The sequence below is a fragment of the Xyrauchen texanus genome, chromosome 27, assembly GCF_025860055.1.
Source record: "Xyrauchen texanus isolate HMW12.3.18 chromosome 27, RBS_HiC_50CHRs, whole genome shotgun sequence".
NCBI lineage: Eukaryota > Metazoa > Chordata > Actinopteri > Cypriniformes > Catostomidae > Xyrauchen > Xyrauchen texanus.
In genome coordinates, this window is record NC_068302.1 from 20569073 (window position 1) to 20591506 (window position 22434).

At 40.2% G+C, this 22434-nt stretch overlaps 1 protein-coding gene across 3 annotated transcripts in view; it reads right to left on the reverse strand.

Moving 5' to 3' along the window:
- Positions 1-22434, reverse strand: part of ptch1 (patched 1) — an 89583-nt gene that overhangs the window by 25108 nt on the left and 42041 nt on the right. For all 3 annotated transcript variants that reach the window (XM_052094023.1, XM_052094021.1, XM_052094022.1), the window contains 7 exons: positions 22016-22171; positions 20922-21020; positions 16261-16386; positions 10914-11032; positions 7942-8437; positions 7335-7644; positions 1298-1440 (listed from right to left, as the gene is read on the reverse strand). In XM_052094023.1, the coding sequence (XP_051949983.1) occupies positions 1298-1440; positions 7335-7644; positions 7942-8437; positions 10914-11032; positions 16261-16386; positions 20922-21020; positions 22016-22171 (1449 nt within the window). The remainder of the gene's footprint in view (positions 1-1297; positions 1441-7334; positions 7645-7941; positions 8438-10913; positions 11033-16260; positions 16387-20921; positions 21021-22015; positions 22172-22434) is intronic.

The following is a 22434-nucleotide window of genomic DNA, read 5'->3' on the forward strand; positions in this document are numbered from 1 at the left end:
TATTTGATTAATGTTCTGCTTTTTTGGCAATGTTTAGTATTCATAAATGTAAGTATGGTGGTTATAAACCATTAGTTTACATTTTTAATTCAGAGGTTTAGCAATACCTACGAACAATTTCCAATTTTAGTAACAAGAAAGCTTTAAAGTGTATTGAAATATGTAAACAACATATTTTTATTAAACTGTTTATTTATTTATTTTCCTTTTTGTTGTTGTTTGTTTTAATATACCTCTTGGCTCTAGATGTAAAAGTTTTGTAAGCATTAATAAAAAATAAAAACAAATGTCTGACGTAGGTGTAAATTGACGGGTCCTTAAACAAGCCCTCATAATAAATCTCCAACTGATTGACAAATTCACTTGTGAAATGGATTGCTGTGAACTGTATGCCAATGATTGACTTATGATCAATAATAAGCCAAACGGCTTTAGAAACAATACATTGTATTCTAAAGCCGCTTTTTGTATTGTCTTTTCAATGATTAAGAATGTAATGCATTTTAATTATCTGAATATTTTTATTTATTTATATATATATATATATATATATATATATATATATATATATATATATATATATATATATATATATATATATAAAAACTTTAAATATTTAAAGATAACAATGTATAATTATATATTGATATAAATATGTATAATTATCATATATTGAGTTATTGTTATATGAGGGGCTTTCTTAGCAAATATTTGTATATGCGATTAATCGCGATTAATTGATCGGGACACCATGTAATTAATTTAATTAAAAATTTGTATCGATTGACAGCCCTAATATATATATATATATATATATATTATTATTATTATTATTATAAAAAAATGTTATACCTTTTCCAACCCCAGTTTAATGTGCAGATACATCCAAGACATTTGTGAGTTTCTTTCCACAATAAAAACTAATTTAGCTTGTATTTCTGGAAAACCTTTTTAAAGGAATTGTTCACCCAATAATTAAAATTCTCTCATCATTTACTCACCCTCATGCCTGGTATGGCATGAGGGTGAGTACATTTGTAAGAACATTTTAAGTAGTACATACATTTGTACAGTTAGCAGATCATTATCACAAAATAAACTGCCATATGGTGATCAGGACCCTGAAGTGAAGTTTTACATTAGTGTTGAATGTTGGAGCTTTTACTTGTGGATACACTGCCGCAGAGAGACTGGCTCTAGGGCTGTCATCACATACAGCGAAAACTGAATCTGTGTTACCTTTGCAGTGCATCTGATCATGCTAGAAGTAATGTCTCAAGTCATGTAGGTTTCTTACCAGGTTGATGTTGACAGGCTTTTCTCTGCGGCCGGTCTGCACTAGGAGTTTGTAGGCCATGACTCCATCATCAGAGCCGTTCCCGTAGTTCCCCTGAGTGATTCGACCTGCCCTCCAGTCCTTATCGAACGCCGTCTGCAGACCTGCCGAGACATAAACAGCATATGGCACTTAGAGAAAGACACTTCAACTGATTACTTCAAATTAAAAGATTAGTAATGGCAAAAGGGTGTCTGCAGTTTTTCCTCTAGCAACTGCTGCAAAGACCAGCTTAGATCAACAAAGTGTTTACCAGAAAAAAATGCCAGCTAAAAACAGCCTGGCCTTTCAAGTAAAGCTGGTTGACCAGCTGGGGATCAAAAGTGAAAAAATACAACATGCGCTGGTCTTTTCAACAGGACCAATTTTATGACTTGATTTGTGTCTGTGGGAAATGGCCTTGAATTTGTTTTGAGAACTTTCAGTGGGTCCCTAACCCATGTTTAACTTAACCTCTCTTCTCAGTCAACCCTCTCACCCCCTCAACTCCAGTGGTCTGTTTCTGGGACACATTGTTTTCTTTCTCCCTTGCCTCACTGTCTGTGACCAATTTGTCGAGCCATTTCAAACCACAATATTAAAGACAGCTCTCTCCACCCTCTTTGGAACCGCCTATACTGTAACCTGTATGCACGCACATATGCCTACATGATAAAAAATATAGAGATGCTGCCTCTTGCACCCAAAGAAAATGTGTGCTCCAAAAAAATATGCTAAAATGTTTAAATAAAAAGGAGGTAAATAATAAAAAAAAATTTTTTTTAAAAAAATGATGTTTCCAGTTCTAGTTGGCTGAGCTGACAGTAAAAAACCAAGTCTCTACATACCACTTAAAAGGAGTTACTGGACAGAAGTTATTTGGAGACAGGTATGCCATTAGAGGAGCTGTGTGAGAGAGAGAAAGAGAGAGAGAGAGAGAGAGAGAGAGAGAGAGAGAGAGAGAGAGAGAGAGAGAGAGAGAGAGAGAGACAGAGAGCAAAACAGGGCTTGCTTTTGAATTCGGCCCGACCAGGATTAGATTCGGCATTCAGAGCGCTCGACACGCATTTTACATGGAATGGATCCACTGTGAAGGAGACCACAAGAAGAAAGCTGTTGCAGGGACATGCTCTGTATCTCTCCATCTCGTATTTTTAACTCTCACCTTAAATGTTTTTTTTTTGTTGTTTTTTTTTACCACTGTGGCAGGGCGGAGGGCCAAGCCATGATACCGCACACCCGGCCCTTAATTAGGCTGATTAAGCCAGAGAAGGATAAACGCGACCGGAGACGGCAGTGTGACAGGGAGACGGGCAGAATCGGGAGGAATTTTAATGTTTCTGTTTCCGATGTGATTACCCAGTTCCAAAGTTTTGGTTCCATAACAAATACATTGACAATTCTTTTAGTGCTTGAATAATAATTCACCCTAACTATATGCTTGACAAATATACTAAACAAAAACAATACTACTATTTGGTAAAATTTTTTTTAATTAAATTACCATTTGTTTTTTTTTTTACAACAAAACTAGCCAGTGCACCCGGCTGTCACGTAACCTCCCCCAATGCTCTTACAGGTGTCTAATGGTCCCCTGCACCTCAGGGACACGTCGACTGCCCAAAATGTACTTGTAAATGTACCTGCTCGTACCTGACAAAACACGGGACGAGTCTGGCTCAACGTGGAGATGATAGAATCTCACAAATGTGTTGGCCGTTGCCCAGCCCGCTGCTCTGCCGATGTCTGCTAAAGAGGTGCCATTGGTCAGGGCTCAGGAGGCCACCACATTCCTAGTAGAGTGGGCTTGCCATAGCGATGGCATCAATGACCCAGTGGGTGATCATCTGTTTGGAGACAGTGCTCCCTTTCCACTGCCACCAAAGCAGACAAAGAGCTGCTTGGGGGTTAACCTCCTAGCACCTCTCAGGAATTTGACGGTCAAGTCGTGCTTCCCTAAATACTTACTGTCTACTGCGTCGTGATGTGGCGATATAGCAGCTACTTACACCTTCAAGGTGGAGGGGGACAGCCGCCCCAGACATGGAGGTTCCAGAGGTTTGGTCGAGGGTGCCAGATGGTGCCCTGCCCCTGAGAAAGAAAGTCCTTCTTCAGTGGAGCGTGGAGCAAGGAGCGTGAGGTCCGAGAACCAAGTCTTGGTGGGCAGTTAGGTGCTACTAGGACGACCTGCTCCTTGTCCTCCTGACCTTGCACAACGTCTGTGCAAGTAGGCCTGTGCTTGACCGAATCAACACCAAATCAGCTGGACCACCTGGGGGCGGCATCTACACTCTCTCCTGAGCGTGACCTGCCATGACAGCACGTCCGCAGTGCTGTTGAGGTTGCCCTGGATCTGAAAGCATGCATCAACCTGAGTCGTTGCTGACTCCAGAGGAGATGGCAGGCGAGTTGTAATATTAGACAAGAGCGCACGCCGCCTTGGCAGTTGATGTGCGCTACCATCACAGTGTTGTCCGTCCGGACCAACATGTGCTTGTCCTGGATCAATGGTAAAAGCCTCCGCAGGGCGAGTAATACTGCCAGCAACTCGAGGCATTTTATGTGCCAACACAGTCATGGACCAGTCCAAGGACTGGCAGCTGCACGCCCGTTGCACACGGTGCCCCAGTCACACTTGGAGGCATCCGTCGTAACTATGACATGGCTGGAGACCTGCTCTAGGGGAACCCCTGCCCGTAGAAACGGCAGGTCAGTCCAAGCGCTGGACAGACGGCAGCAGGCCGGCGTGATGAGCACGTGGTGTGCGCCTCGGGACTCAAGTCAGAAGCGGTCTCATTTGCATCAACCCGAGTGGCGTGACCGCCGCTGAGGATGCGATATGCCCCAGGAGTCTCTGAAATAATTTCAGTGGGAACGACATTTTCAGCACCAACTGCACTGGCTCGCTCGTGAGGTGCGCCATTGTTGAGATGGAGTCTAACTCCATGATGCTCTGAACCGTGCTGTGGCAGAGCTGGTGTTGTGGGTGATGCCCATGGTGATGAGCAGACGGGGTGCGGGATATGTTGAATGGCCTCCATCTGCTTCCTCACTGTCGTAAACTGCCAGGCAAATTCTCCGACGGTGTCACAGAATAGGCCAACCTGGGAGATGGGGGCATCAAGGAATCGAACCTTGTAAGACTCCTTTGACTCGACCAGGTAGAGCCAAAGGTGGCACTCCTGGACCACCAGGGTGGAAATCGCCTGCACTGAGAGACGAGTGCAGTGACCTTTGTCACGTGGAAGGCAAGATTGGTCGCCAAGCGCATCAATCTCGGGTTAGGACTACCCTTCTGCAGTTCTTTGAGTGCCTTGACTTTGTGCACTTGCAGGAGAGCCATGGGATACAGGGCGGAGGCAGCCTGTCCAGCATTACCATAGGCCCTAGATGTCAGTGACGACGGGAGCCTTGGGCGGCTCCACTAGGTGGCGGCGCTCTGCGGGCAAAAGTGCACCACAATCACCTGATATACCTGGGGAATCGCCAAGTACCTCCTGGCCACCCCACTGTTGAGGATTGTAAGAGCGGAGGAGCCCACAAACCGTCAGGAAGAAAGGTACGGGGGTGGGGCGCGGACGTGAACAACACTCTGGAAACAGGAACTCATTGAGCCTCGAGAGTTTGGGTGGGGTGAAGGATTCTATTCCAGCCTGACACTCACAGCCGCCCGTGCAAGCATGGCCGCCAGCTCTGGGTCAGCCTGCGAATGGGCTACCGCACACCAAGGGTGGGAGCCCAGCTGAGTCCTCCACGTCAGACTGGACAAGCTCACGCTCCGATGCTGCTATTGACGACTCATGATGTGAGTTGTCTAATGACACCGCAAACCTACCCTGAGACGAGCCCGTGGTTTCACCCCAGAACTCGACTGGGTCATACGAGCGTGCTAGGGAATGGGAGGTCCGTGGGGGATTTCCCGGTGGAGAGGCTCCCATTGAAGTCCCCAAATCGCCCCCTTTGTTAATCGACTCTGCATCATTCCCGTAGGTAGAAGGACCGAGGCGGGGAGCAGCTGAGGTGGCTTTCCCTCTAACAAAATTAAGCCGCGACCGCAACATTGCCATGGTCATGTTCTCGCAATGAGGACATGAATTATCCATGAAAGATAAGACACGTGAGACAGTGATCGTGGCTGTCAGAAATGTCGAGATAGCGACCGCAACCAGGAATAATACACAAACGAAAAGGCATCTTGAAAAAGACGCTTTTGTAAGTGCCACTCTTTTAGAAAGGAAAATATACTCTTAATGAGAAAAGTATTACTCTTTTGGCTGCTTAAGTGCCCAGGGGTGTTCTCTGCACAACACAGGTGCAAGAGGGGGTGAAACCACTGTAATGCGTTGTAAATCCAACAGCTTACTACACACAGAGGTGAATGGATTGGGAGAGTAATTCAGCTCGATGAACACAACTGCTCGGCTCATAAGAAAAAAACAGAATGAGTGGTTGCAAGCCAGCTCCTTTAATACCCGTATGTCCGGGGGAGTGGCATGCAAATTCCACTCGCCAATTCCCATTGGCCTTTTCTCAAAGATCAGAGGTGTTTGGGGCTCCCAAGGGCGACCCCTAGTGTCACTACATCAACACAATGTTGCGTGAGTGACAGAAGGGGAACAAACCATTTCTAATAATAAGAATTGGTTATTGGTTCTTAACTCTTAACACTCCCTGCCTTTCATTTAATTTTGCACATTTTCACACTCTTTTTTTTAAATCTCTCTATTTAAATCTCACTCTTAGACCATAATTTGTTTTAAGATATTTAATGACTTGAAGATTTGGAAGTTTAGCAGTGTTACTGATGTTTGTGAGAAACAGATGATCTGATGATTGTAGTAAATGAGGTTTGATTCATCTTTTTGTTGATTTCACAAACACACTGCGGCAGTGTCTGGAAATCAAGACAGTCTGTAAAACTTTGGACTAGATTAAATTGTTTATTATAATGGAAAACAGAATGCTGAAAACTAAGTGACAGTCATGGGCTTGATGGTTCATACAGTATATCAGTGCTGGTGGGGAACTTGCATCATCCAGCTAACAGAGGGGCTGTTATCAAAGTCCTGTTTGATATTTTGTTGTTATCTATTAAGCAAGTCACTTAACTTATTTTATTATGATTGTAATAGGCATACAAGTACAGCCCTTGTCTACCTGAATAAAGAAAGCCTGTAATCTCCTAAATTGTGAAAGACGGGAACGACTCCAATATGTTCATCTGCGGGACAATCATCCCGTGCATTTCAGTTTTTTTTTTTATGTTTAGGGTTCTTTTCAAAGTTCTTGCTTATTTGATCATTTAAAAGGCCAGTTTGGTATTGAAAAAAGTAATTAAACTTCCTATTAAGAGAACAACAATAAAGTTTGTTTATCTTAGTTTGTGTAATACCGTATACTGTAGGCTTTAGAAATTATTGTGACGTGAAAACTTGATACCATCACATGCTTAATAACACATTTTTAATCAGTTATAAAATTTAACACTATGGTATCATAAATGCTGCTTCTCTAGCTTAAATTACACACACCCACGTTGTGTTTCCAAGTTTTATGGGGACTTTCCTTAGACATAATGGTTTTTATACTGTACAAACTATATATTCTATCCCCTACCCCTAAAGCTAAATCTCACAGAAAACTTTCTGCATTTTTACATTTTCAAAAAACATAATTTAGGATGATTTATAAGCAGTTTTCCTCATGGGGACCAACAAAATGTCCCCACAAGGTCAAAAATTTCAGGTTTTACTATACTTATGGGGACATTTGGTCCCCACAAAGTGATAAATACACGCTCACACACACACCTATTTACTTTAACTATTTTAAAGAGAGAACTTCCATTCCTACAGCTGCCATACTGAGCATTGCAGTTTCTCCCATTAATCTTTATGTGGTCTGTCTCTTCCCCCTATATAATGTCTCTGTTTTGGCCTATGACATGTACACAACACCGATCGCTTTCATGCCAAAAGGCCTCACAGCCGATAATCTTAGATCTGAGTGTATTTATTACCTTGAAGCCAATCTCTGAAGTAATGCAGCCACATGGGTGGGAGCTGGTTGTTCTCTTCCCGCAGGACGTACTTCACAGTGCCGAAGCGTTGGTGCAGCTCATGGAGCTGAGGCTGGATCTGTGCGTATTCCGCTCGCTGGGTCACCACGTACATATTGTAGAAAGAAAAGTACCGGAACTGGGCACGGATGAAATCGTATTCACCCGTCTCCCGTGGTACGATGTCAGTCAACTCTAGACCGTCCCGGACGCAGGTGGTTCCATACAGACTGACCCCAAGCAATGCCAAGAAGAGTACAATCACCACTACCTGAGAGAGCAAACATAAACAAAAATATCAGTCAGGATTTGGCTAAAATGAAAGATCCTGATCTTTCAATTACAGTACGTACATGGGCTTGTTGACTACAACAATGTAGTAGTTGAAGTAAATGTACACCTGACTAGCTGAAAAGTACCACAAACCACTTTAAAATGAGCAAAAAGACCAGCCTGACCAGGCTGGGAGACCACCTAAGACCAGCAAACCAGCTTAGGCTGGTTTAAGCAGTTTTTTCCCCCAAAGGGAGGTATTGAAAAGATACCTTGACAAAGGCTGTACTCTCACCTTTGTTGTAGGCTGCAACAGAAATGGTGCATAGTGCTTCTCAGCAAATGATGCAAACGTCCAGCGTGAGCAGGGCGGCTCCAGACAGCGTAACCTTGACTCCCCGAACTGAGACAGCAGATCTCGTGTGGAGCTTGCCCCATCGGGACTCTGGCAAGATGCTGTATCTGAAGCTGCACCTCCCATGGGAGGGCTGTTCCCTGATGAGCTCCCCCCAAGTCCTGGGCCTGCACTGTTGCGGTTGTTGTTATTGTTGTGGTTTAAGGCTAAAGGTTGGACGGAGATGTGAGAATGGGGCTCGGCCGTGGTGTAGTAGGCTTGCGTTCTGGGGTCATACTCTGTGCGCAGCTGCACAGTGGACTGCATGGTGATCTGGGTGTGCTGGGCGAATCTATGGCTGCTGTAGGAGGGTGGAGTGCTGTAGTGGGTGGAGTCAGCGGAGGAGTCGGTGTACACCGCCTGTGGATCCAGCTGGATCACGCGGTTAGTGCAAGGGCTAAAGAAAGAGAACATTTTAAGAGAAGTTTGATTTTTAACAATAAGCGCATCAAATCAAATCTATTTGTTTCTATACATATACAGTACTGTGCAAATGTCTCACAATGTTTGCCTGAAGATGGTATTTATATCTTCTACTTTAGTGTGTCAACAGGAAATATCAATTTTATATTTCCAAACATTCCTTTGAATAGAAACAGAAAAATTTGTCCTGCAAAAGACAGTATGGCCCCAGATCTAAACATCATTGAGTCAGTCTGGGATTAAAAGAAGAGACAGAAGCAACTGAGAACAAAAGAACTGTGGCACATTCTCCAAGATGCTTGGAACAACCTACCTGCCAACAACCTTGGAAAATTCTCTGTACCTAGAATTGGTGCTGTTTTAAATGTATAGGGTGGTCACACCAAATATAGATGTAGTTTTTTTATGTTTACTACATTTTGTATGAAGTTACTTGGTAAATAAATATTATTCATGGAATTATTTTTGAAACCATCATCACATACAATATTATTCAGAACTGCCATGTAAATCGTTCAAGCGCTTTGTCAGAAAGCCCACTCTCTCTAGTAAGCGGCAATTCATTACACTTCAGGACTCGTGTAAATGCACAAAATACAACTGCAATCAGCTTTCCAGTCCAGAGCAGTTAAAATCAAGAGGTAAGTGAGTGCCGGTAACTAGAAGGCAAATGTTTCGACCATGGTGAAAGTTTAAGCATCAGGTTTAATTTCCTGCAAGAGTCTGGGGGCATGACTAAGAAGGTAAAGTATGTGCCTATAGCCCACTCTCTCTCTCTCGCTCTCTCTCTCTCTCTCTCATCAGACACCAAGAATGTTGCAACAAGCAGGAGAGGCAACAACATGTCTTATTTAAGACCCCAGGGCCACAGACAGAGATAAACATCAATACGCACTCAAACACACACAAACTTGGGCAGGTTGACACTTAATTGTGTTGTAGATATTGCATTCAGTATCATAAAAGGCCATTGTGTATATTATCCACAATACTGCCAATTGATTATGCTTCAAAAGCAGACAAAATGCAAAGTCATGAAAACTTTGAAATGGCTTTCTTTTTTTCGTGGTGTAAATAACACCTGCCACACATCATGGCTATTCGCACCCCAATAGCCTATTTGAAATATAAATTTACAGCAAACTGCATTGTGAATGTTGCTTCAGTGGTGTGGGGTGTAAAACCTTTTCGACCTGGGTTAGATTCTCATCTCTTAATATCTTATATATTTCTTTAATACTTCTTAATATATCTCTCTTTAATATATAATATGAAGGAAGTTTTACTATAGTAATATAGTAGTAACCATGTTTTCGGCAGAAACCGTAGATTTTATGTTAATACAGTAATATGGTGTTTATATAGTAACCATGTTTAATAGTTTGGTTACTATGATTTTACTACAAAATACCATGGTGATACTATGGTTACTGTAGTAAAAGCATGGTTAATTTTTGTAAAGGAAGGTTAGGGTTAGGTTTAGGAGTAGTGGTGAAAGGGGTGAAAATAGTACCTGCCACTAAATAGCATCTCCCTTTATTTGTGCCAGGGGGAAAATAGCATCTGCTTTCTTTTTCTAGAGTAAGGTCAAAAATGGTTTAAGCAAAAAACGATGCAAGTACATTCAGCGTAATGCATTACATTTTCTTGTAATCAGATTAGTAACTGATTTTCAATTAATTGAATTACTTTCAAGTACATTATAGGGTTATGCTAAGGTCTAATACCTTTATTATTTATGTAGAATACATGAATTATGGCCCTGTAAGAGTCACTGTGAAGGAGAAATGTGAGTTGCTGAGAGTATGACTTGTGTATAACAATGGACAAGGAACAAATACAGATATTATTTTGAATTTGTTGAGCGGAAATGTATTTTAGGAAGTAACAAAGTAATTAGTAAAGTGATTACTATTTCAATGAATTAATAAGTAAAGTAATCTGATTATAAAGTTTAGAGAAATAATTAGTAATTTCAAGTGGATTACTATGTTTATGTAACTTACCCAACACTGTTTAGATTTTTGACCTCGAGATTTATTACCTCGTTTTTGCATTGCATTCTTACCGAATTAAACAATGTGTGTATGATTAAATTACTACTAGAGCACAAAACTGTTTACAAGAGCACAAAGTTCTTCATAGATCAAGCCTCTAAATTTTGCTCTCAAAGTGCATCTGATTGATGCATTTAACTTTAAAATGTACAACATTTTCTTACGGGGGAGCACGCCCCCGGACCCCTCAAGAGGGGCCGACCACCACAGTCTCACAAAATTCTGTGGGAAATATTGAGCTTATATTAGTAAAGGCTTCATGACCTAATTTGGGTGTCAAATAAGGCCAAATGTGCTGTGTTGGGGTACTCCAGGACCAAAATTGGATGACACTGATCTATTACTATGTATTACTATCAGTTAGATAGGAAAACTACTTATAGTGTGTACTACCTGACAAAGCAGCAGAAAATGTCAAAGCGTCTGTCCTCTCTGCGGTACAGGTCCATGCTGAGGATGGCAGGAAATATGAGCAGCACCATAGCAAAGTTAAACACCACGACCACTGCCGCCTGATAGAGAATGAGAGAGAAAGAGCAAAAACATGTTAAGCAGATATTCACGCTTGCACAAAAGCAATCATACACACAACAACACCCACACAGCTACACAAACACATCTGTGGAGGGTGTATGCCAAAACCACAATGATCCCAACAAATACAATTTTCAAACAATTATCCTCTTCAGAACAGATGAATCGAAAACGAATAAAAAAAAACAGCTCATACCACCCCGAATTTCATTTAGGCTAATCCAATTTGAGAGAAAACCACTTAAATTTACTCGAAATGTAAATCATCAAATTCATATTTCAATCCATACACTTCCATATGGATTGAATCAGAATTAATACAGTGTAACAAGTCTTCAGAACTGACTATGAACTCAAACTGAATCGATGCTGGTGCCAACCTCATGAAAAGGAGTTTCTAAGAAACTTTCTAAGGCTAGATACGGCTCTCCTGATCTTGGGAAATAGCCACATTCCTTCTGAGCATATAAATCACATGCTTACTAAAAAGATCTCACCGAGCCAAGAACTCCTTCCCAAAATAAATGAGTGATTTGAAACTTTTAATCTAGATTCATTCTATTGAAGCTCAAGGAATAAAAAGTGTATGCAATGGAGAAGTTGGAAGAGTTACTGGATTAAAGTAAGTGATATGACAATAATAGTCAGAGGCAGATTGAAGCATGCCTGCCCTAGTTAGGGTGTAATTTTTTATGGGTGGAGGTTGGAGACATGTTAAACTGCCAGACCACCCAGAGAGCAGCTCAGCCTGACAGAGCCAACACACAATGAAAGACAGTAATGAGAGAGAGTGACAGACAGTCCTCCTGTCATCTCCTTATACTACTGTATACAAATCAAAATATATAATATAGCAAAAGCCTGCTGTTCTGACTACAGTGACACAAGCAAAGTTTGGAAACAAGAAAATGCCCAAATTCTTTGTCTTAAATTTGAACAACATGTCGATTTTTTATAATCTGAAACCAAACATTTTGGTCGAATGTTTTGCTTGAAAACTGTGCTTTCTTCAAAATAAATGCCACTTGGTTTAATGTGTTTTATAATGCAAAGATATTTAAGTATGGTTATTAATAAAATGTAAGTCTTTTAGAAACAAACTGCTATTCTTGACTAGGTTTGGCTGTTGGCAGCCAGAAAGAGAATGAACGACTAGTGCAGGATGAACCAGAGGAACAGACAGAGAGATTGCATGAGAGAACATGTGCGTGTGAATGATTCAACAGAGAGAGGTCTGTTAGAATTGAAACAAGCTCTCACATTTTATGTGCTAAAAAATACATACAATGAAAGAAAGAGAGAGAGAGAGAGAGAGAGAGAGAGAGAGAAACAGAGCAATGTTGTGACAAATGCATTTTGGCACAACAATAAGCACACTAAGTAAAATGCACTGTCTGTAAATTCCAAGATCTCAGAAACAAAGGCAGAGAAAAGTGAATAACTGATTTTAGAGACAACATATACATATTAACAGTATAGTTAAATGGGATGTTTGGGTGGGACTTGACTTTATCCATCAGGAATAGAATGTTTATAAAAAAATAGTTTCTATATAAAACGGGAGACTTGGTGACGTTAGCCAAAAGGAAAGTCAATTCAGAGGTGCGCCAATAAATCAATCACAATAAGACCAGGAATGATTATAAAAACAAATAGTCAATTTTTATGTAATTTTGATTTAAAGGAATATTCTGGGTTTAATACAAGTTAAGCTCAATCGACAGCATTTGTGGCATAATGTTGATTACCACAAAAATGTATTTCATTCATGCATGTAGTGCCTCCTTTTTAGAGGGGCGAGGCACTTTTTGAAAGTGAATGGGGCCAATGTTTGGAGGGTTTAAAGGCAGAAATGTGAAGCTTATAATTTCATAAAAGCACTTACATTAATACTTCTGTTAAAACTCATGTATTAATTGAGCTGTAAAGTTGTTTATATTGTAATTTGTATGGCTGCTTTAGCGTTTTAGGGTTTACAGTGTTACGTAACTATGGCAACGAAGTTGCAAAATTAGATATAACTTTTAACAGAAAAGGTTACTACATTATTTTATCACATTAAGGGTGGTTTCACATATAGTAGTGTTTTAAATGAACCAAACCCAGTTCAGTTAAAGTGGACCAAAAAGGAACCAGCTGCAAATTACCTCAGTGCTTTTTGTGTTCCCTATGTAAGTAGACTTCGAGTTTCATTTTTGGTCCTCTTTACATTGATGTGGTCACAGACCCTTTGTTGTTCACTCCACAATTCCTTATGAACTCAGACCCCATGATAGTCATGATTATGACATTTGGCAAACAATACAGTACATACATATTGTGATCATGATGATAAATTGTAGAAATTCATTAATATTTAACTTGGATTCATTATGAAATAGAGCAATATGATTTCCAAGAAATCAAAATGACTCCAACCAGGTCTCCTATGCAACCAATTTGAACCGGTTGCTAGGGAGGGTAATAGATTAAGTCATGATTAAGTGGTTCTCGCTCTCAATGGGGCATGTGGTAAATTGTGTGTGGATCACGGAGAATAGCATGAGCCTCCATATGCTGTGAGTCTCTCAGAAACTAAGGCAACTGTGACTTGTCCTCCGCCACCCGGATTGAGGTGAGTAACCGCACCACCATGAGGACCTAGTAGGTAGTGGGAATTGGGCATGCTAAATTGGGGGGAAAAAATAATTTTAAAAAACCTCTCTCCTTTTTGGTCAACTTTTATTAACACCATTTTTACTTGAACCCAGACAACCAATTCTATTCTATTCTAATTTATGATATTCTATTATGCAATATTAATATATATCTGTCCTAAATTCTTCACTTTCACGTTATATTAAGGCTCTCTGATTAAACTTACTAACCCTTATTACGCAGGAAAACATTGGACATTTTATGAGTATTTGAAAATGTGTTTCTCCATAGGAATAAAGTAAGGGTGCATCTCCTGCCAGACCACCTCTGTGTACGGTTCGTTTTTAGGACCTTTTGGGTTGTTCTTTGTGGTAATCAACATTATGCCACAAATACTGTCGATTGAGCTTAGCTTGTATTGAACCCGGAGCATTCCTTTAAGATTAGAGAACTCTGTGGGCTGGAGACATTAAGGACTCTCAAAAAATCTCCAAAAACAATATATTCTTAGGCCATGTCCACACTAATCTGTTTTCATTTGAAAATGCATTGCTTTTGTGATGTTTACGCCTCTCCTCCACACTAGAATGCTGTTTTCCTCCACCAAAAACAGAACGTTCCGAAAACACTCTACGTTAATGCATACTTTGGAAATCCATGATGTTATGAAACTGAAAGCGGACAATCAAATGCTAATCAAAAGAAAACAGATTAGCGTGGTGGACGTGGCCTTAGTTATTCTCAAGTATTCTCCAAATCATCAAAATTGGACACTAAAGCGGAGGTAAAAATATTTCGACACAAAAGTTGAAGTAAACACATTGGAACAAAAAAGAAGAAGTAAATATTTGAACACAAAATTGTAGCTGAATATAGTGGCTGTTGAGAATAGAGATGGCAGTAAATGCCACATATAAAAAAGGGATAATCTCTTAGTTGAGACATGCATATTGTGTACTCAGCGGGTTTGAAGATGAGCATTTTCAAGCACTGCTGAACAGGTGCCAGTTGGAGAATGCTGTGGCGAAAAACAGTGTGTGTGTGTGTCTGACAGACAGACGTGTGAGACATCAATCAACTCATCCTAATATTAGTGCTGTACGAGTGTGTGTGTGTGTGCGTGTTTGGGCGCGAGACACGTCTTGCGTGTGGTCGCCAGGCTTATCCCGCACACAATTTTCATGACAGTATACAATCATCAGAGACACAAACAGACACAAACAAAAGCTCTAAATTCAAAGATATAAATAAAGAAATGGTGGAAATCTTTTTCATATGATCAAAGGGTCCTGAATGAGAGAGTTGTTAGAAGGTTTTATGCTGAGATTTGTGCGAGTGCATTTGTCGAGCAGAACAAGGCATCAGTGTGTAAATCTCAGCATCTGTCACAGTGCAGCTGTGCAGGTTGTGGGGATGAAGGCAAGGTTACTTCACCTAAAGTTCAAGGGTTAAGCAGCCCAAGCACTGAGGGGGGGGAGAGGTTTCAGAGTTCCAGTGGCCAACACCACAAACAGTTTTATTGGTGAAGCAAATAATTTCTGTTCCTCTAGTGGCACCAGAAGGAACTGCAAAAATATTAACCACTTTCAAACAGCTTTCCTCAACACTACCCTCCTCTAACATTGGTTGGAAAATCAGATCATCATCAAACCATTGGCTGAGCCAATGGTAACATGTTGGGCTGAGCAGGACACTGAAACAAGCAGAGAAATGTTTTATAGTACCACAGAGCAACTGTGTTTACACATTTAAGGGAAATCAACCTAAAAATGGCTTACTTATACTGTCATGCTAACTATGCATTTTATCACCAAAAACGTCTCTTAGACTATGATGTTACCGATGGGTTTGACTCAACTATATTCATGTATATAGTATGGAAATTGCAGTAACTACAAAATCCATATATACCCTAAAACTTTGAAGTCATTAAAATGTTTTTGTGTTGTTACTGCATTTTGCCTTTGTAAGGCATTGTTGTTGATTCTGTTTATTAAACTGGTATTGGAGAAAGGAAGTTGAATATAATACATTTACACACTTCACCTTTAAAATCTCAGCAAGACAGATCGAGCTGGTTCAAACATAGGCATTCGGCGTTCAAATGAAACAATCATGGACTGCTTTACCTGACTGAAGTCAGGAACAGGTTGTGGGTAGATCTCCTGCTCAGCCCCTTTCCTATGCTGCTCCCACAGGTTTGCATCGTAAATAAACTACAGATGTGTGGAACAACAAGCCCTGCGACCCACCCCCACTCCCAGATTGAGTTACATGCCCACAGTCTGCACACTTATGGGTAGTACCACTCATCACACGCAGCAGGGGGGGTTACGGGCCACGCCAATTCTCAAACTGTCACACGCTCTGTTTGATGAATGAAATCAATAAAAGTCACGTGGAGAAATCTGGAGCCAATAAAGGTAACGGAACACACGCACACACACACGCAGAGAGAGCTGGTATGGACACAGGAAATTTCAGCTAAACATACGTTGGTAATATAAACAAACACACAATTGAAACAAAAATGCAATTTGAACTGCATTCCTGTTCAAGAAACACCCACCTGTAAGGAGAAGGCTCGCAGTGCTGGGATTGGAATAAGGGCAGCCATGAAAAATGCTGTCACATTACTGATGGAGGTCAAAGCTACACTTGCCCCAGTCCTCTTCAGACATTCACCAGTGCGGTCCTGAGGATGAAAGCGAGAACGAGAGAAGGAGAATAAAAAAGATACACTCAATTACACGGTTATCAAATCAACTTCAAGCAACTTAAATCTTATGGAATAATTTGTTGCATATTTGTAGCATATTATTATTTTTTCCCATGAAGTCCATTTATAATGTTAGTCAACATTTCTTACACCACAAATATTGTCATTTATTTTTTCATGACCATTCTCCTCCCTTTCTTGAACCCTTATTTAATATAGCTATTTATGCTACAGTACCTTTAAAACTTCTATATAAATTACTTCTGTTATGACTAGCTAAACTCTTCGCTTGTGAAATGCGTCACAACATCCCTAACTAGCTGCTTAATATGGCTTTGGGGCCGTATGAAATATGAAAACATGGCGGCCATATGTTAAAGTGCTCATGGTTTTGACGTCAATAACATGACAAATTTGGTGTATGTTGACTGAGGAGGGAGATTTGCATTGTGAACATGAGAGAACTTTTTTCAAATGAGCATGAAAAATACTGTTTTCCATGATAGGGCCACTTAAAAAAAATATTCAGAGTAAATTCATAATAACAATGTAATAAAGCTATTTTGTTTTACAAATCTATGTATCTGTATCAGTTTCTTTCGTAAATAATGTTTCACACCATGTTTGTAGAAAGAAAAATTAACTGATATTTGTGTTATATTTAATCTGCAATCACAAATTGAATAGGAAAATGACAGGAAATAGATAAGTTTAGTTTGCATTAACTACACATGACTAAATCATTATATCACAACATCAGCTGCCTTCCACACGAAACACCCCGCGACAGATCAATGATGCACTATTTCTTCTTTAATATGGTAGAAAGTATTTTAGGGTCTAGTAAATGAAATGCAATAAAGAATTATTAATGAATTAGAGTAACAATTTAATTATGAATGTGTATGTCATAATAACTGTTTCAGGATGATTGACAGGTTGTTGTATGGTGACAGGATGCACATAAGGCAATTGAGGGCACTTGGTTTCAAGTCGTGGTTTTATGACATGATAATATGTCCCAATACTTGCACACTTCCAATACAAAAAAGTACACACTTTAACGGCATAGTATAAGTAGGCGAATTGGGACCCAGCAAGAAATTCACTCATCACATCACACAAAGATGATGAATCTTTAATTAATCACTGAAAGGCACATTATGACGTCTGATGTAAGTGTAACTTGCAAAAGTGCTCTGATGTTTCCATCTAAAAGCGTTAATAATCCCACAACCTGCCATGACAACTTAATGAGCTCTACTTCTGATGAAAAGCTCTTCTCATTATTATGTGGATTTTTGGAGAGGAAATTTTCAAAAAGAGATTCATTTCCCTCCCCTTCTCCTTATCCCTCGCATAGAAATATTTTCCATCAAAGGCATGACATATCATTTTAAACAAAGCAGCCCGCAGAAACACGATTGGCTCACTCTCTTGTTAGGATAAGCTCTCTCTTCTCATTTCAAAGCCATTCAGGGTGCAAGATGGATAACAAAACAGTTCCAATCTCCACCTCTATACACACACAGAGGTAGAGATGAAGAGAGCGAGAGTAAGAAAGAAAGAGGAATTTTTTTGTGTCTGTGGACGTGCAGGACCACACACGGAGAGCTTTAAGAAAGGAGGGTTCGACTCGCTCTCTCTCTCTCTCTCCTCCCACAGGGAACTGTTTACTTTTCACACAAAAGGGTCGCTGCATGCTGTGCAATCTCACATAAACACAAGCAAATACATGCCTGAACTCACCCCATCTGTATGAAAGTAATGTAAATTACCTTACACACACAAGCCCTCGTACACGCACACGAAAGCTAAACACAGATACCCCTGACAGATATACTCAAGCAAACGTATACACAATTTACTAAAAAAAACTGATTATATACACACATAAGACTACCTATCATCCAAACAAGTCTCATTGGGAAAAACAACTCAAATTCTTTATGCTTTAGAAAGTAATGGCTTTACAGAAATGGATGAAATGTTTAGTAGTTTCCTTCCAATAAAGTATTGTGACAGCACCATGGTATTGTGATGCTATCTGCGATGATTATACCATAGTACTTCGATAAAGTATATACTATATAGGCCCTCTCACCAACAGTAGTTTTCCTTTAGTAATTTTTACTGAATAGCCATTTTTACACATCAGTCCAGTGCAAGCCAGGGTTATTAACTGGTCAGCCAGGGCCAATAGCCTCAGACTTTGAACCGCAAGACCAAAATTGATCTGTATTCCCACAATCGGGCCAAAAGAGTGCAACTGTGCCCTCCCAGTTATTCAGCCATCTGGGTTCTGGAAATATTTTCCCCATTCATTTTTCCCATAGACTTTTCATATAGAGTTGATCAGCTTGTAATCCAAAAAGCTGGAGGAGAATTCGCCATGGGTTCCCTCTGAATTTTCCTATGGTTTTTATAATGGGGCTTTTGAACTTTGACATCACGGCTGAACAGCTCTACTATCCTTCATTAAAGAGTTCTAAGCCATGAACCAAACCAACCAGCTCTGATGTAAATCACAACATTACAAAGATCATACAAAAAATGTATTTGAAAATTGGACAAATAACACAAAGGTACAAGGCTGTGTCCTTACCGTCTCAATCCCATGAAGCATTGCAAATTATGTCATTGAATAAATAACAGTGGGAATATACTGTAAAAAACCTATTGATTTTAGCTTGTTGATTATAAGTATAGAAGGAATATATTTTACGCTTATTGCAAAATATTCCATTATGTACAAATATTAAAGTAGTTTAAGGGAGAAGGGACACCGACTTAATTACATAATTCACAGTGCGGCGATCGATCCAAGGCACGTTTCGTGGGCTTAGTTGGCCGCGGTTCTCTGACTGGTGGATCTTTCTCTACTGGACCATGGGTAATTTAGTTGTTTCCCATGAATTCCACTATCATACACAATTTTTAAACAATGTTGTAACAACACAGTCAAATGGCTTCAACAGAAGCTGTGGCAGGGCGGGGCCGGGTCGTGATACTACACACCCGGTCTTGTATTAGGCTAATTATGCCTCCGTGAGGTTTAAAGGCTGACTGCAGAGGGCTGTGCGGGAGAGAGAGATCATTAGCGGACATGTCCGTCATATGTGTTTGTGTCTTTGTTTTAAGTTTACCATTAAACTATCATTTATATTATCAAGCCGGTTCTCGCCTCCTCCTTTCCATTGAATACGTTACAGAAGCATATACCATAGATGAACAACCTCGAAGCACAAGGTAGCTCTGTCTTAAAGGTTTAAAATTTATCACTAAAAATCAATTAGTCTATGGAAAAAAATAAACAGGTTTTTTACTTCCGGAACCAGACTGTTGGCCCGCAGCATTGCCCTAAAACCTGCCCTTAATACACTGTCTTGGTGCCAACGGTACACAACCCGCCAATTTCACATTTCTCAAACTGGGGTATCAGACTCTGGAGACTAGCTAGCCCTCGAAATAAACAGGGATTTGTACTGGCCCGCAATTTTTGTAATTTTCCCCGAACCTGTACCATCGTACGCTGGATACACAACTTGGCAATTTCAGCGACAATGTACTTAATCACGTCTTCATTTCGACAGATGCTGTCGATCTGGCGTTGCACATTTTTATCAGCCCAAATATTTAGAAGCCCTGATTTCATCTACTGACCAGTACTGATGATTCTCCATTCTCTGCTGATCTGTTGAGGTAAGCTGGTAGCTAGATATAAAAAATAAAGAAATGGTATCTTGGTGCTGAAACCTCTGACCAAACTCAGCTAAACTCCACCTTTTAAATTGACCCCGCCTCAATCACCAGTTGACAGGCTTCTTTTGCCCAAGGGTAATCAGCGGGCCAAAAGGCACTTGGCCATTGGCCCTGAGGAGGCATGATGAAGCCCTGGAAGTGACAGTGGGAATGCAACAAGCCCTGACACCATATCTGTATTCCATGGTATTACAGTCCTCAAAGGTACCATTTTTTCCAATTCCCCTTGTGACTTAAACTAAAAGAACAGAAAGTTTTAGGACTTTGACAAATATAAAAGTTGCAATGTAAAATTCTGCACTTTTACTAATGTAGGTTACAAATGTAACCATGTTAACTCCTTTAGTAAAATGGTACCACCTTAAAAAAAAACATGCTAGTACCATGGTACATTTTTATTAGTGTTGTGTGTGAGAAACATCTTCAGTCACACATTGTGCAGTGGCCCTCACCAGCACAGCCTCAGATCAAAGTGTGCTAGTGTTTTTGAAGTTACATCACATGTCAGGGCAGGTACACACACATTCCACTATGTAAGTGATAACATGAGGGTCTAGCACTGATATACCCCCTTCCTCCTCCTCCTCGTGAAAACAGTTAGCTCCCTCATTTCTGAACGGACTGTCTTGTCTTGACAATACCTGTGTATGAGTAGTCACTTCTGTGATTCGCAAATCTGTTGCGAGAGAGAATGCTTGTTGTTTACTTGTGTTCCCTGTTTTTCAGGACATGTGGGAGAGATAACACACCTCGAATGGAATCCTCTTGTTCTGGCCGGTCTCGCTGAAAGCGTGAGCCAAGAGAAAGACATCGTCCACCCCCACGCCAAGAGCCAGGAATGGCAACACCTTAACGCAAGCACAGGATAGCAGCATGATTCAAGTGAACGCAAACTTTTGGCAACAGCTATTTCAAGACACAGTAGATAGTGTCACATGTGCAGTGCCCTTTGAAACGTATTTGGACACTTTGGGATATATAAGTCCCACTTAAAAAAACGTCAACATTTATTAATGATGCAGACCTTTTTCCTCAAAATTTATTTCCCATTTTGTGATATTATTATACATAAAGCAACTGTTGTCAAGTTAATTTTAGTGCATGTTTTAAGTCAATTCCCCTCAAGTTCACACAGGTGTCCTAGCAGAATAAGTGTAGTTTATCACATTAACTATAAACATGTCCACTAGCGTTTGAAAACTAAAGCTTTTTTTTTTTTTTGCTAAATGCTCTTAAAAACTGTTCTTGTGCCATCTTTCTTGAAATAAATGCCACATGGTTTGAGATTTTGTAAATTATATATTTTCAGTTGAGCTGAAAATTCTCTCACTCACTTGTTTGACTTTCTTCTGCAGAACACAAACAAAGTTTTTAGAAGAATTTCTCAGCTCTGTTGGTCCTTACAATGCAAGTGAATGGTGACCAAACCTTTGAAACTCCTAAAATCACATAAAAGCCACATAAAAGTTATCCATAAGACTCCAGTGGTTAAATCCATTCCTTCTGAAGTGTGGGTGAGAAACAGATCTATATTTACATAAAAAAAAAAAAAAGATAAATCCCCACTTTCAATTTCTTTTACTTTTTGAAAGTGTAAGTGCAGATTTATGGTAAAAATGGGCTTAAATATTTATCTGTTTCTCACACAGACTTATATCGCTTCTGAAGATATGGTTAAACACAGGAGTCTTATGGATAACTTTTACCTGGCCGTTATGTGATTTTTTGAGCTTCAAAGGTTGGTCACCATTTACCTGCATTGTAAAGACCAAAAGATCTCAAATATTCTTCTAAAATTAATCTAATCACATTTGGGACAACTGAATATTTAGATTTATTGTACCTGTGTGGTAGCGGCATTAAAGGATATGCCCATGAGAGAACAGAGTCCCAGTCCAGCAGCGACAGAGAGAGTGACCAGCAACACTCCGGCCAGCCCTACTGCCCCCTGAGACTTGGCACAATCCCACCGCAGCATGGTCAGACACGCATAGGCAAGCTGCACACAGATAACAAAACTTTAACATTAATCTGACATTACCATGTTTCCGCAGTGCAGTTCTCATGAGCAAGGTCTCGGCACAGCAGGGTCCGGCATCCACTGGCAAGCTATGTACATGTAACATAACACTAAATGCCTATTCACACCAAGTCTGAATTTTTCAGCATGAAAATCATGCATGCAAAGATTTGAAAGTGAAACATTCTCGAAGATTCTTAAATGTAACTACTTTGATTTTGTACTTTGATTTGTAAATTTTT